General features: G+C 44.2%; 1 protein-coding gene across 1 annotated transcript in view; it reads left to right on the top strand.

Moving 5' to 3' along the window:
* The window catches only part of SLC9A4 (solute carrier family 9 member A4), a 66,028-nt gene that overhangs the window by 31,050 nt on the left and 20,644 nt on the right, over window positions 1–14,334 (top strand). The window contains exons 7-9 of the mRNA XM_014467999.2: window positions 1,747–1,817; window positions 3,018–3,179; window positions 9,827–9,923. Coding sequence (XP_014323485.2) covers window positions 1,747–1,817; window positions 3,018–3,179; window positions 9,827–9,923 — 330 coding nt within the window. The remainder of the gene's footprint in view (window positions 1–1,746; window positions 1,818–3,017; window positions 3,180–9,826; window positions 9,924–14,334) is intronic.

Genomic DNA, 14,334 nt, shown 5'->3' with positions numbered 1-14,334 from the left:
CTCTTCCATAGTAAAGACTTCCATGATTATACTGGGCATGCGCTATAGCTTCTGTGCTCAAGTGGCAACCTCAGCTCTGCTCTTCAGGCCTTTCAACTGATCAAATCAGGCCCATGCACGTTCTCTAGAGTCCTCTCTTTTACTTAGAGTAGCTGGTTCTGGACTTGAATCATATCTACAAAGTGCCTTCACTGCAATATCTAGACGGGTGTTAATAATGACTGGGGACTTGCCTAGATAACCTGACACTTCAGAAAACTATCGCTGTGGCTAATGTGGAGAGTTGTCCTACTTGGCGCTGAAGTCCTTGTTCCAGTGGAACCTGGTCCCCTGCCCTTCCTGACGTTTGGTTAGAAAGGGGTGAAGGCTGCTACTACCTCAGCAGATGGCTCCGTGGTGGAGTTCAGTGAAAGTATCCACATCTGACAGAGAGGAGAGTGAAGTTGAACATGGCTTCTACCTCTATTTTATTGAAGTTCTATGCAATCGTGAAGGGATGTCATTCTATGTGGCTCCAGGGAATAAAAATGAGAGTGAATATACGGAAGATATAGGGAAAGAGACTTCGGCTCAGTTAATAAAGAACACTCTGACTTGTTTCTTACGTGGCACACCCAAAGCTTAAATGATTGGGAACATGTGGCATAGATATTGTACAGGAGGTCGGAGCTCTGAGGGGATGATTACTCGGGTAATTTTTAGGTTTCTCTCATCCTTGTGAATTCACGATGCTAAAGCTGGAGAAACTGCTGAAATCATTCCAAATCAGCCCTGAATTTCACGGCCAAAGTCACCTGAGGAAATAAAGCAAATTAAATTTCAGAAAACCCAAATCAAAATTTTCAAAGTCATTTAAAAATATTCAATAGATGAGGATAAGGATTATTTTAAAATAAGTAATGCTTTAACCTAATTAACAATTTTTGTTTCTATCTTTATCCCCTCTGCTCATTATTTTGAGAAATTGGAGATTATGTAGTTAAGACAATAGAAATTGGATATTTCTTTCTTATTTATTTTTCTCAAAAATGTTATAATTATTAATAGAATATCCATCATTAAATATTTCAGAATTAATTTAATATTTTAATCTATTTTGCAAAAAATTTTAGAAGCTAGTATAAATCTTAATGATCACAAATTTAAATTATATCAAGACTAATTTATAAATTTTTGAGATTATCCTTTTTCCCTAAATTCCTATGAAAAATTTTTATAAATCAAATGTAGTATAACTGGCTTGGATGATGAAATGTAAATGCTGAGACAAAATGTCAGATAAAAGAATAGGGGCATAGGTAAATTTTATTATTATATGTTATTATAAAATATTTGCAGTATTATATTTTAGAAATTGTATAAATTGGATAATATCATTATCTTTTCTTTTGCAATGAAATTAAAAGTAATTATTTATTAGGCTTTATATCCATGTGATTTCAATAATGAGATATTTCCTAGATCATCCTAGAAAAATATGATGCAAAGGAAATGGCAAGTAACCTGTTTTCATTGCAAGTTATATGCATTGTTAATGAACTTTTTTCTGCAGTCTTTCAATCATGAAATGGAGTTAAATCACTATGAAAAGAATGACACGTTTCAGTGGCGTGAACAGAGTGGGAGAGGAGGCTGAGCTCCAAGAAATTAAGGCCTCCTTTGTGCCCCGGGAGCACCAGCGTGCCCTGTGTGTCTTTTAGCGTTAACCTTTCACCACCAATCATTTTCTCGCATTTGGTTTGGCAGCTGATGGATCACTTGAAGGCGGGAATTGAAGATGTGTGTGGGCAATGGAGCCACTACCAAGTGCGAGACAAGTAAGGAGACAGGGTTTCACTCTCTAGAAAGGATGTTGATGGCATGGGAACCTCCAAGGGTTACACTGAAGCTGAGCACAAAGCTAGAAGGAATCTAGAGGCGGGACCAGAAGACAAAGGGCCTGGGACCGCCGTAAAAGAAGCTGGGGAAATAGGACTCTCAGACTCCCGGTCGGAATGGAGGGAGATAACAATGTCAGGGAGCCATGTTTAGGATTAAATAATAGGATCTGTGTAAGATGTCTCAAATGCATTTCGGCACCCATTTTGGAATTTAGTCTCAGGTTTAAGAGGAAAATTGGGGCTAGAGGTTAAGGTTGTGAGTCGTCAGAGTGTTTGGTAGCCAAAGCCATGGGCGTGGGCGAGGTCACCGCAGAGGACGAAGCGGGGAAGCCATCTCCATGTGGCAGGAAAGAAAGAGAAGGGCGGGGGGACCCCGTCAAAGGGCAGCTGGTGTCCAGGAGGCGGCGGAGGGCGTGGAGGAAAGGCCCCCGGGCGCGTCCTGGAAGCCCCGTGGAATGGCAGCAGGTGGAGCAGGCCGACCAGTTCCCTCTGAGTATAAAGTGATGGGAAGTGTCGAGCATTCCTACTCCGAACAAATGCCGGCTCCGCACATCAACACACACGTGCAGGTCTGTCTGATGAGCCTGCGAGGGGTTCACTATGACAGCCGGCCGCCAGGAGCGACTCCTCCTGCGAGGTGTGTGGGTTCTCCCCGCCCCGCACTTCCCCTCCCCCTCAGTCGGCAGGCTTGAAAGTGACCTTCAGCATAATGGGCAAAACCACTGCAGCCACAGGCCACGGAAACTGACCAGGTCTGGGTGGGAGAGGCCGGAATTACTGTCAGTACAGCTGCCACTGTTAAGCTATTAGAGTGAAACACTGGTTCAAAAGCCTCAACCCCTCATTCCTTCTCTTACAATTGGAGCTGAGCTAGGCTGGCCTCCCTGCTCCCCCTTACGCACCCTTTTTGTCCCGGCTTGTCCCTTCCTTTTGTTTTGTTGATTCTTCCTTTATTTTTTAAAAAATGCATTAATCCTATGATTATAATTTTTTTAAATGTGTTCAGCGGCTATGACTTCCAGGCACTGTCCTGGTGTTTCTCAGACTGAGTTAAGTAGTAGTTTGTTTTAAGAAAAATACATCGTTACACAACATGCACAGAAAGTACACATTTCCAAAGGTTGGCTTTGTTTTCAGGTTTAAGAAGTTTGATCACAAATATTTACGGAAAATCCTAATCAGAAAGAACCTGCCGAGGTCCAGCATCGTTTCCTTGTACAAGAAGCTGGAAATGAAGCAAGTTCTTGAGATGGCGGAGACCGGGGCCCTGAGCGCCACAGCCTTCTCCAGGCCCCACCAGTAAGTGCCAGCTGCGCTCTGGTCTAGATTAGTTTTTCGTGTGTAAAATGTTTTGCAATTACAGTTTACTTTAAATATTATGGGTCTGAGTTTCAGGTGCACAGCATAGTGGTTAGACAATCATATACTTTACAAAGTGGCCCCCGATATTTCCAGTGCCCCCGACACTGTTATGCCCAGATTCCATGATCCCCAAAGACCAGACTGGGAGCCAGTTTGATGCAAAAGCAGAAGGTCCTTTTATTGGGGGCGCCAACCCGACTCTGCTCCCGGCCGGCCCAGCGACCAGAACAGAGTGCCCTCCCGTGGGAAAAAACCGGCTTTAATAGGGGGATGGAGCGAGGGGATTGTGGGCCCTGCCGATTGGCCAGGCGCAAGCCGGGTCTTGTTACACAGGATGTGGTCATATCTACGGCGCGCACTTCCCTTGATTGTCATTGGTTAGTTTAAAATCCCGGGCGTGGCCAGCAGGGGCCTGGGCTTCCAGGAAGAAGGCCGCATGTGGCCCCAATATGGAGGATACAGGCAAGATGGAGGGGAGGGCATAGCCCTCGCCCTTTCAACACCATGCGTAGATATTATCACATTGTTGACTGCATTCCCTGTGTTGTACTTCACAGCCCTGTGACTATGCTGCTACTACCAATTTGTACTTTTTAATCCTTCACCTTTTTCACCAGCCCCCGCCCCCTCCCCTCCGGCAACACTGATGGAGACTTTCAGTGTCAGGGCTCCCAGGGGCATGCCTCGTTGCTTTGCTTATGGGTAATCCCGGGTGGGGAAAGGTACACGTATGAGGGAGGATTGTGAAAAACAGACCATCTTGCCGTTTTGTGGCTTGGTCACGATCAACCTGTTTCACCTAATTCCTGGAACTACCTTCAAGCAAAAGTTGCCTTCCTTGGAAGGGAGAAGCAAGTGAATGTTTAGAATTCTAGCATATTTTACAAGGCTTTCTCTTTCTAATTAGAAGTCTCTACCCTCTGACCCCTATTCACTTGATTCTGCTAGTCCTGCCACTGCATTCCTCCCACAATCATTTTCCTTCCTCTCTTGTATGAAGTCAGCATTCTGAGGCACTAACTTGGATTTGGGGATGAGTGGGGCTAGCAAGAGGCATGATGGTTGGGAACTATTTTAAAAGAAAGCTGTGTTTACCATTGTGTCTAAGGCAAAAAAAAAAAAAATCCGTGTGAGATTTGCCTGGAGTCCGTGTGAGACTAGCTTGGAGTAGGATTGGGAGGGGCAGGCTTCCTGTGGACCGGGCCGTAGGGAGTTGGTGGAGAGGCAGTGTGTGTGGAGGGGCAAGACCTACATAAGCCCAGCATTATAAGAAGATTCCCTTGGAAGCGTGGTGCTTCCATTGGAGCATTAGGAAACCCATTATCCTAGGAGCTGACTCAATATATTTTTTATATACTTTTATTGATATCAGAGAGGAAGGGAGAGGGGGGAAGAGATAGACACAGCAGTGATGAGAGAGAATCATTGATTGGCTGCCTCCTGCATGCCCCACCCTGGGGATCGAGCCCACAACCCGGGCATGTGCCCTGACTGGGAATTGAACTACAACCTCCTGGTTCATAGGTCGACGCTCAACCACTGAGCCACGCCAGCTGGATTCAATATTTTTTAAAGCTGTTTTAACTCTCTAACATTTAACAAGAGCCCCTTCAATATCACAAGAATTAATTCACCACCACCCCCAGATGCCCAGTTTTCTTCTAAGAAATGCCTTCTGATTTGAGCAAATTAATCAGAAGGTCTGTTTCGGGTGAGGAACCCCAGCCCCTCCACCTGATCTACTCAGTTGGTAAGGACACTTGATCATGAGCTTCACTAATGTCCTCACGTTGCGAGAAGAGCTAAGAATAGAAGTTAATCAGATTGTCACCAACATCTGGGTGTTATTTCTCACCCCTCGTGAGTGAGCAGCACCTGCCTCGCTTCCATGGCCTTGCGTGAGCTCCGGGTCAGCAGGAAGCTGCCTGCCCATTTGTCAGCCGACTGTTTTGAGGTTGCTCAGTTTGTGTCAGTGCTGCCCATTGCATGTCTTCGAGGAAACTCCCTGAGGAAGAGCTAGCAAGTGTGTGCATTGGTCGGGCGTGCTAGGCCAGGTGAGAGCCTGAAGCAGAAAGAACATTGAGTAATAGCGATCCTGTCCTTATTTAAGAGGTTGATACTTCATTCACCAGGGATTCTTTGCATTGACCTTTATTTCCTAACGAACTGCATTCAAATCCCATTAGCTTGATTGCTGACCTGTGGTGTGGAGGCAGGTGTAGGGAGGGGCACCCTCTTACCAGAGGCCAGTGTCCCCTGGGCCGGGCCTCACTTTGGGCCCAATCCTGTTCCTCAGGCACCTGTTATGTAAAAGCAGACGCAGTCCTGCCCTCATGGAGCTGGGTCATGACATTAATACAGAAGGGATATTAATAAAGTCCAAGGTCACACACTGATCATCCTAAAGCCTGGGAGCTATGCGAGTATAGAGGTACAACCACCCGGAGCGCTCTGACCTGCTCACAGGAGGGTGAGCGCTAACCCAGTGCACAGCGGGAGGCTGGACAGGCTCCGGCAGGTTAGGCCTGGGGACTTCCTCCTGTGGTTTGCTTACCAGTTAGGTGAGCACTTGGTCTAGGAATGCTTATCTCAGTGACAATCAGTCTACCTTGAGCTAAAACTTAACCTGAATCTCCATGTTACATGGCTCTGGCAGAAACAGTGGCCCCCACTTCTGGCCTGAAGGAATTCTAAGCCAGCTTTATTGGGGGGGGCGGTGGGCAGGGGGGCTTCTGTTGAGGTTATGATTTTTTTCCGGACAGGTTTAAAACCTTGACTCAAGATTGGTAAGAAAACCTTCTAGGTGAGAGACACGTGCTTCCATCTATTGCCCGAACAGTGGGGAGGCTTTTTAAACTTATATTTAATTCAAGTTTAGTAGTGAAGTTACATTTATTTGATCTCATCAGAAATATGTCGGACACCAAGCAAAAAGGAATTCCGCTCCAAAGATCAAAGCAGCTAATTTCTTAATAAACAAACCTTCACACAATAATAGGAAAAAGAAATGTGTGTTCAGCTCACTTTTTATTATTCTGCATAAAATGAAAACAGCAAAATGCACATGTATTTTTTTGGAAGTTAAGCGATTATCCCACAAGAGGCTCAGATTTGCAAACTGTGGCTTCAGGGGCACCTCCCACCGAAGCCGTCCACAGCACGCTGCACTGCTGTGGTTCCCAGGGCTTTCCCTGGTTTTACATGAACCTCAAAACAACCCTATGGAATAGGTAGAGTATGTCCTTGAATTATCATTTTAATGTGAGGCATCTCATTTTACCAGTGAGTAGTAAGCTCTTAGAAATACCAGAGGATAGAGGTTCAAATTGATTAAAACTGTGGAAGCTTTAAAAATTATTTGGTTAATATTTTAGAGCTATTGAAATATTTATAAATTTATAGACATAGCAAACTACAACTCCACAACTTAAAAATATTATATTTTAAAATTTCCAAATAATTTTAATGTCATTTATAAAAAGTATAAAATTATTGTAGTTTAAATGTTTTTTATTTGATCACATGTTGATAGGCATAAATTTAGCTTTATGCATTCTTATGCCAAAGACTCTGGAATGAAGACCCAATGCCATTTTCATTCTATAGTGGAGCCTTGTGGGGGAGTCAGGACTGCTCCGCCACTCTTCACTCCTTCCAAATGCTGGCCGTCTTGGGGACCTTCCTAAAGGTCACCCCAATAGTGTAATGGGAGAAACAGACATGGGCAGCCACGCTCACACGCTGTTGGGCACATTGTTCACTCAGTGAGCATGGCCTTTGGCATCTTAACATATTTCCCAGGGATTTTGTGCATAAAGCTATTAAGGGGATGGATTCTTCTAAATGAACCAGGGTATAATATTTTATTTGGGGGGAATTAATATTGTGGCATGAATATAACATCTACCAGATTTTATATCTATATTACTTGGAATTGAAGCCTCTTTTTACATTATTCTAGCATTTTAAAAAGTTAGGAGAAATGTCAACCTTTTGTTTGAATACATTTAGATTCATACTTTCCCATTCAATTTTTGTTTGTTTGTTAATCCTCACCCAAGGATATTTTTTATTTTTAGAGAGAGTGGAAGGGGAGAGGAGAGAGAGAGAAAGAGAGAGACATGGATTGGTTGCCTCCCGCACATGCCCTGACCAGGGCCAGGACCAAGCCTGCAACCAAGGTACATGCCCTTGACAAGAATCAAACCCAGTACCCTTCAGTCCACAGGCCAATGCTCTATCCACCAAGCAAAACCAGTCAGGGCCCATTTGATTTTAATAGCCATGGAATTTCCATAGAACCTTTGTTTAAGGTGACAGAGAATTCTTTTATGGATAATGAGTGAAGGTTCAAATGACAAAGATCTTTCAGTTTACAGCTTTTCTTTCTTTTGACCAAGAAATTATTAACATTTCATTTTTCTAAGGATTGTATCCCCCCTGTACTTGTGATGTTAGTATTTCAGGGGTGATTCTGCTAATCGAGTGGCATGTGGAAAACTCCCGGTGTCACCGGCCCAAGTTAGCAGCTCATCTGTACAGCTTTGTGGCTGCAGCTTTGTGTGGATGAATGAGAGGAGCGAGAGAGGATGCCCTGGGGCCTGTACCACACACCCAGCGGCAGCCTGCACTCACTTTTAATTACGCTTGGCCCCTCCTAACGTGGTCAGTTATAAACCAAGGAGTGTGCCAAGTTAGATCCACTCTATCTATTTGGTTGTTTTATGATGCATACACAGAAAATGGAACTGTTTGATTAGCTGTTTTTTCTGCTTAGCAATAGATTACTTCCACCATAATACAGGAATGTGTTCAGATTGTTGAAATGTGTGGGTGTATCTAAATCAGAATAAATTTTATTTGAAGGACATTTAAACAGTTAAGTTGAAACGTCTTTATGATAATGTTCAGTTTACCAAGGGTGGTAACTGCATATCAATAGTGTTGACAGTTGTAGTGCTAAGCTATGGAGACTCTGGTTCAGCAATACTGTAGAAAGAGCATTAGTTAGTGTGCAGACAGCATTGCTCAGCACACCCTGGCATACTGTGATGGCCAGTAGTCACATCTTTAACACTCTTACCAATTGAAAATTACTTACAGGACGTCCTTGCTATTTATGGCTATACTAGAGGCCCGGTGCATGAATGGGGTCCCTCGGCCTGGCCTGAGCCCTCTCACAATCCAGGACCCCTTGGGGGATGTCAGACTGCCAGTTTCGGCCCGGTCCCTGCAGACCAGGCCAAGGGATCCCACCGGTGCAAGAATTTGTGCACTGGGCCTCTAGTATGCATATAAGATCTTTGGATAATCTTTTCCTGCCCTCCCCCTACCCTCTTCCCTTTGAGATTTATCAGTCTGTTTCATGTTTCCATGCCTGTGCTTGAGCATCTGCCCCTTGGTGGTCAGTATTTGTCATAGCTGCTGGTCAAATGGTCACTTAGGTTTTTATATATATAGATAGCTACCAATGCTTGGGAAAATTGTTTAAAAGTGGCCTGTTTGGAAACTAGTAACTACTCACCTCTGTGATCAATTACCCTAAGACTTGCTTTGCAAGCAGCTGTTAGCACATTCAGAAGTGCTGCAGCCAGAGAGGGAAAAAAGAAGTCAAAACTCTGTAAGGGTTTATACCAAGTGTTAAGGTAGTAGTATTAAAACAGGAGAAAATAGTATTAACAGAGGGGTTTAATTCCTTTAGTGCTCTCTTTTTAGTTCTTATGTTCTGCAGTGAACATACATTACTCGTGCAATAGTAATAGAAATTACCTCCCCTAAATTCAAATGACTGAAATCAGATACATTTCTCAATGTGATGTCATGACTTGGAAACCCTCAGAGGACAATTGTGCATTGAGGCTGACCTGAGTATGACTTAGTTTTTGAGCCCTCAGGGCGGTGGCCAGGGGGACTCAGGATGAAGGAAACAGTGGGGATCTGGTCTGTGCGGAGGCAGTGAGCAGTCAACTGTTTCAAGAATCTCACAGAGTCCCAGTGTCTCAGAACTGAGCTGGCTTTTTCATGATGAAAACGTCCCAATTCTCCTTGTAAAATATGATACTAGTTTCTTACAATGTCCTTTAACTGAAGATAAAATTCCTAAAGGAACAATCCCAAGGTAGAGGTATTCATAAAGGCACGCATAACATGGTAAAGCTCTTAGCTCAGTGCTGCTGAAAGGTGGTATGTGGAAAGCGCTGCCCATGAGTGTGGCTCACACCCACAACAAGCACAGGTCAGGTCAAGAACAGCCTTGACTGGGGAGTCTTATTGCTGTTGAATCGAATAGTAAAATATTCAGTTTGCATTTTATAGTATTTTTAAAATTTTTATTTTCCAATCATTGACTTTGTGTTTTACAAACATGTTTGATCGTAGCAGATATGAAGGGAATAAAATGAGTTATATTTTCAACATAAAAGCTCAAAGGCATAGAAAGAAACTATTTTCAAAGTGTGAGTCAAGACATGCGATGCCCTCTCACGGCTGCTGAGAAGCTTCTGGAACTCCCACGAGTCCATGATACTTTCAGTCTCCCTCGCCAAGATGGGAAAATAATGCCTGCCTTTCTCCAATGGTCCCAGGGCCCAGCGGACACAGGGAACCAAGAGGCTTTCCCCTGAAGACGTGGCGTCCATGAGGGACCTTCTGACGCACAACATGTACCAAGTGCGGCAGAGGGTGAGTATGGCTGCCGGGCTGGCTGCTGCTGGCATCCCAGGGCCGTCTTTCCAGTCACCCCTGCCTCACCCTCCGCTCTAAGCAGCCTTTCTGCTGGACAACTGCTCCCTGCTTGGTGTGGAGAACAGAGCGCTAATTGTTATGCTTCTGCTGCAGAGTTGGAACCTGTAGTAGGAAAAGAAATGAAAATCCAGTGGCTGGTTGCAGGGGTCAGGCCCCTCCCTCCGAGGGCAAATGTGGGGCCAGCAGCCGCCACAGACAGGACAGCCCAGGCCGAGGTGGCTGCCTCCAGCTGAGCGACTGCAGCGGAGCTCAGGAAGCTGAGAGGGTTTGGCGAGAATGCTGAAAGCCTTCACAATAAAAAGGAGCTGTCTTGGGCCTGTTAATTCTCAGCTTTGGGGAAAGGTGTAGCGTCCACCCCACACTTGGGAAGGCCAGTGGCTGGGCTCTTCTGAGACTTGGACTTGGTCCAATGAGAGGCACACCTGCGTCCTCTCATAGGAGTTTGAGTTTGAGGATTCGATTGAACTTCCCAAGTCTGAGTATGAGTATAAACGAGTTGTTTATGAGGGCCTTGGTTTTGGGGAATATGTCATCAATCAGTCTTGATGGGACCGAAAAAATGATCTAGTAGAAAACAGGGAGTTGTTGACCTGACTGTGGAAGGTCACAGAACAACACCTGAGCCCGGGCCCTCTGACTGCTGCCCGCACTCCTCCCAGGTGGGCTCAGTTCACAGGGCACGGGGCAGAGGGCTTCTAGCTTCCTGCGGGGAGGGCAGTGGTTGAAGGGCTGTGTCACGCGGTCTCTGCACCTGCTGAAGGAACACAGCGGAGCAGCCACCTAGCTCGCTCAGGGCACATGCGGCAGCTCCCACTCCTTCCAAGTGAAACTGTTTGGTGGAGTATCACATTCTGCCTTTGCCAAATAGTTAAGCACTTCCTGGTTTAAAGAATGTGGGCTATATGAGAGCCAGAGCCCAAAGCCTGCCTCGAACTCAGCCTTTCCCCAGGGTGAAGAGGTTGGATTTAGGGAAGGCTCCAGAAATGGAGACGGAGCCCTGGGTCTGCAGCGGTCCACACGGAGGCTAGCTGCCAAGCTCCCTTTGCTTCCGTGAGCAGTTACCAGGGAGCCACCGCCTGCGTTTATCAGGGTGCCTGTCCAGTGTCCTCTGGGATCTCCCCCAGGCTGCGCCTGCCTTGTTGTCCCCACATAAGCAGGTGGGTGTGGAAAGTCACACGGGGAACCACAAATAATAAACATCAGGAGTTCCAAGCCTCCAAGGGGGCTTTTGCCTCCACCTTTGCTACTTTGAGAGAGTGGAACTTCCTCTCTTTCTAGGTCATGTGACTCCTCACCTCCTCCACGGTCCTCTTGCTCTCGTGGAGGAAATAGAGCTCTAAAGGTGCCACCAGAACAGCCATTTGACTGCTTTGTTCCTAGTGGGCAATCTACAGTTTTGAGGATTGTCACAAAAGGTGACATCTTTAGCCCTCCAGCCTGGTGACAGGTCACCAGGCCCCACACAGCTCACAGTCCCCTTCTTGGAAGAGGCCACCTTGAGAGTCAGGAGTCCCATCTGGGCAGGGCCGGATGAGCACAGGGCTGGACTCTGGAGGATCCTAGGATGCAGTGGCTCTGAAACAGCAGGCCCTGCGGGCTCTGTTCTCCCTAGGACCACTCGACTACTCCCGTTTGAAGCTATACGCTCAGCACATCTAGGACAAGGTCTTCACTGGGAGGGAGTTGAAGAACTCACCCCTGGAGATTCTCAGGGGAACAACTGCAGCAGAAGTGCTGCGAACGCAGTGGGGATGGACACTGAGAAACACTCCACATTACACGGGAAAACATCAGCCTTCGCCCAGACCCGAGAATAAGTCACAGACTGATGGGCAGTCCCTGGGCTGGCCTAAATGATGAGGTCACACTCGGAATTTCAATACGCTTTATTTTCCTTTCTATTAAATTTATTGGGGTGACACTGGTTAATATGATCATATAGGTTTCAGGTGTGGGTTTCTATGTTACAAGATATGTATGTGTTCATCACCCAAAGTCAAATGTCCCACCACCATATTTATTTATTTATTTATTTATTTATTTATTTATTTATTTATTTATTTTTATTGTTTAAAGTATTACATATGTCTCCTTTTTCCCCATTGATCCCCCCCCCACGCCCGAGGGCAAGCCTCCACCGCCCCAGTGTCTGTGTCCATTGGTTATGCTAATATGCATGCATCAAGTCTTTTGATTGATCCCTAACAACCCCCCTCCCCTGCCCCTTGTCGCTGGAACTATTTTTGTTCATCAGTTTATGTTGATCATTATATCCCACAAATGAGTGAGATCATGTGATACTTATCTTTCTCAGACTGGCTTATTTCACTTAGCACGATGCTCTCCAGTTTCATCCATGTTGTTGCAAATGGTAGGAGTACCTTCTTTTTTACAGCAGCGTAGTATTCCATTGTGTAGATGTATCACAGTTTTTTAATCCACTCATCTGCTGATGGGCACTTAGGTTGTTTACAAATCTTAGCAATGGTAAATTGTGCTGCTATGGACATAGGGGTGCATATATCCTTTCTGTTTTCTTGAGATATATTCCTAGAAGTGGGATTACTGGTTCAAGTGGAAGTTCCATTTTTAACTTTTGAAGAAAACTCCATACTGTTCTCCACAGTGACTGCACCAGTCTGCATTCCCACCAGCAGTGCACAAGGGTTCCTTTTTCTCCACATCCTCGCCAGCACTTGTCTTTTGTTGATTTGTTGATAATAGCCATTCTGACAGGTGTAAGATGGTACCTTATTATCTTTTTGATTTGCATCTCTCGGATGATTAGTGACTTTGAGCATGTTTTCATATGTCTCTTGGACTTCTGTATGTCCTTTTCCAAAAAGTGTCTATTTAGGCCCTTTGCCCATTTTTAAATTGGATTGTTTATTGTCCTTTTGTTAAGTTGTATGAGTTCCCCATAAATTTTGGAGATTAAACCCTTATCAGAGAGAACATTGGCAAATATGTTCTCCCATGCAGTGGACTTTCTTGTTGTTTTGTTGATGGTTTCTTTTGCTGTGCAGAAGCTTTTTATTTTGATGTAGTCCCATTTGTTCATTTTCTCCTTAGTTTCCATTGCCCTAGGAGCTGTATCGGTAAAGATATTGCTATGACATATGTCTGATATTTTGCTGCCTATGGAGTCTTCTAAGATTTTTATGGTTTCCAGTCTTACACTTAAGTCCTTTAACCATTTTGAGTTTGTTTTTGTGTATGGTGTAAGGTGGTGGTCTAGTTTCATTTTTTTGCATGTATCTGACCAAATTTCCCAACACCATTTATTGAAGAGACTGTCTTGACTCCATTGTATGTTCTTGCCTCCTTTGTCAAATATTAATTGAGCATAATGGCTTGGGTCAACTTCTGGGTTCTCTGTTCTGTTCCATTGATCTATATGTCTGTTCTTGTGCCAGTACCAGGCAGTTTTGAGAACCATAGTTTTTTAATATAGCTTGATATCTGGTATTATGATCCCAACAACTTTGCTCTTATTTCTCAAGATTGCTGCAGCTATTCGGGGTCTTTTTTTATTCCAGATGAATTTTTGGAGAGTTTGTTCTAGGTCTGTGAAATATGCCATTAGCATTTTAATGAGGATTGCATTGAATTTATAAATTGTTTTGGGTAGCATGGACATTTTAATGATGTTGATTCTACTAATCCATGAACACAGTATGTTCTTCCATTTGTTTATGTCTTCCTCTATCTCTTTTTCAATGTCCTGTAGTTTTCTGAGTATAGGTATTTTACCTCCCTCCTTAGTTAAGTTTATGCCTAGGTATCATAATCATTTTGGTGCAATGATAAATTGGATTGTTTTTTTACTTTCTCTTTCTGTAAGTTCATTATTGCTTATGAAAAAGCCATAGATTGCTGGATGTTAATTTTGTATCCTGCTACATTGCTTAATTCATTTATTAAGTCTAGTAGTTTTTTTTATGGAGTCTTTGGGGTTTTCTATGTACAGTATCATGTCATCTGAGAATAAGGACTGTTTTATTTCTTCTTTTCCAATTTGAAAGCCTTTTATTTCTTCTTCTTGTCTAGTTGGTATGACTAGCACTTCCAGTACTATATCGAACAGGAGTGGTAAAAGTGGGCATCCCTATCTTGTTCCTGTTCTTAGGGGAAATGGGTTTAGTTTTTGCCCATTGAGTATGACGTTGGCTATAGGTTTTTCATATATGGCCTTTATTATGTTGAGTTATGATCCCTCTGTTTCCACTTTGCTGGGAGTTTTTATCAGGAAAGGGTATTGGATTTTTTTAAATGCTTTTTCTGGACCGATTGATATGATTATGTGATTTTTGTCTCTCAATATGTTTATGTGATGTATCACATTTAT

Source organism: Myotis lucifugus, unplaced genomic scaffold, assembly GCF_000147115.1.
Source record: "Myotis lucifugus unplaced genomic scaffold, Myoluc2.0 scaffold_422, whole genome shotgun sequence".
Classification (NCBI taxonomy): domain Eukaryota; kingdom Metazoa; phylum Chordata; class Mammalia; order Chiroptera; family Vespertilionidae; genus Myotis; species Myotis lucifugus.
The sequence above is the reverse complement of the archived record's forward strand: the minus strand, read 5'-3'. Positions and strand labels throughout refer to the sequence as shown.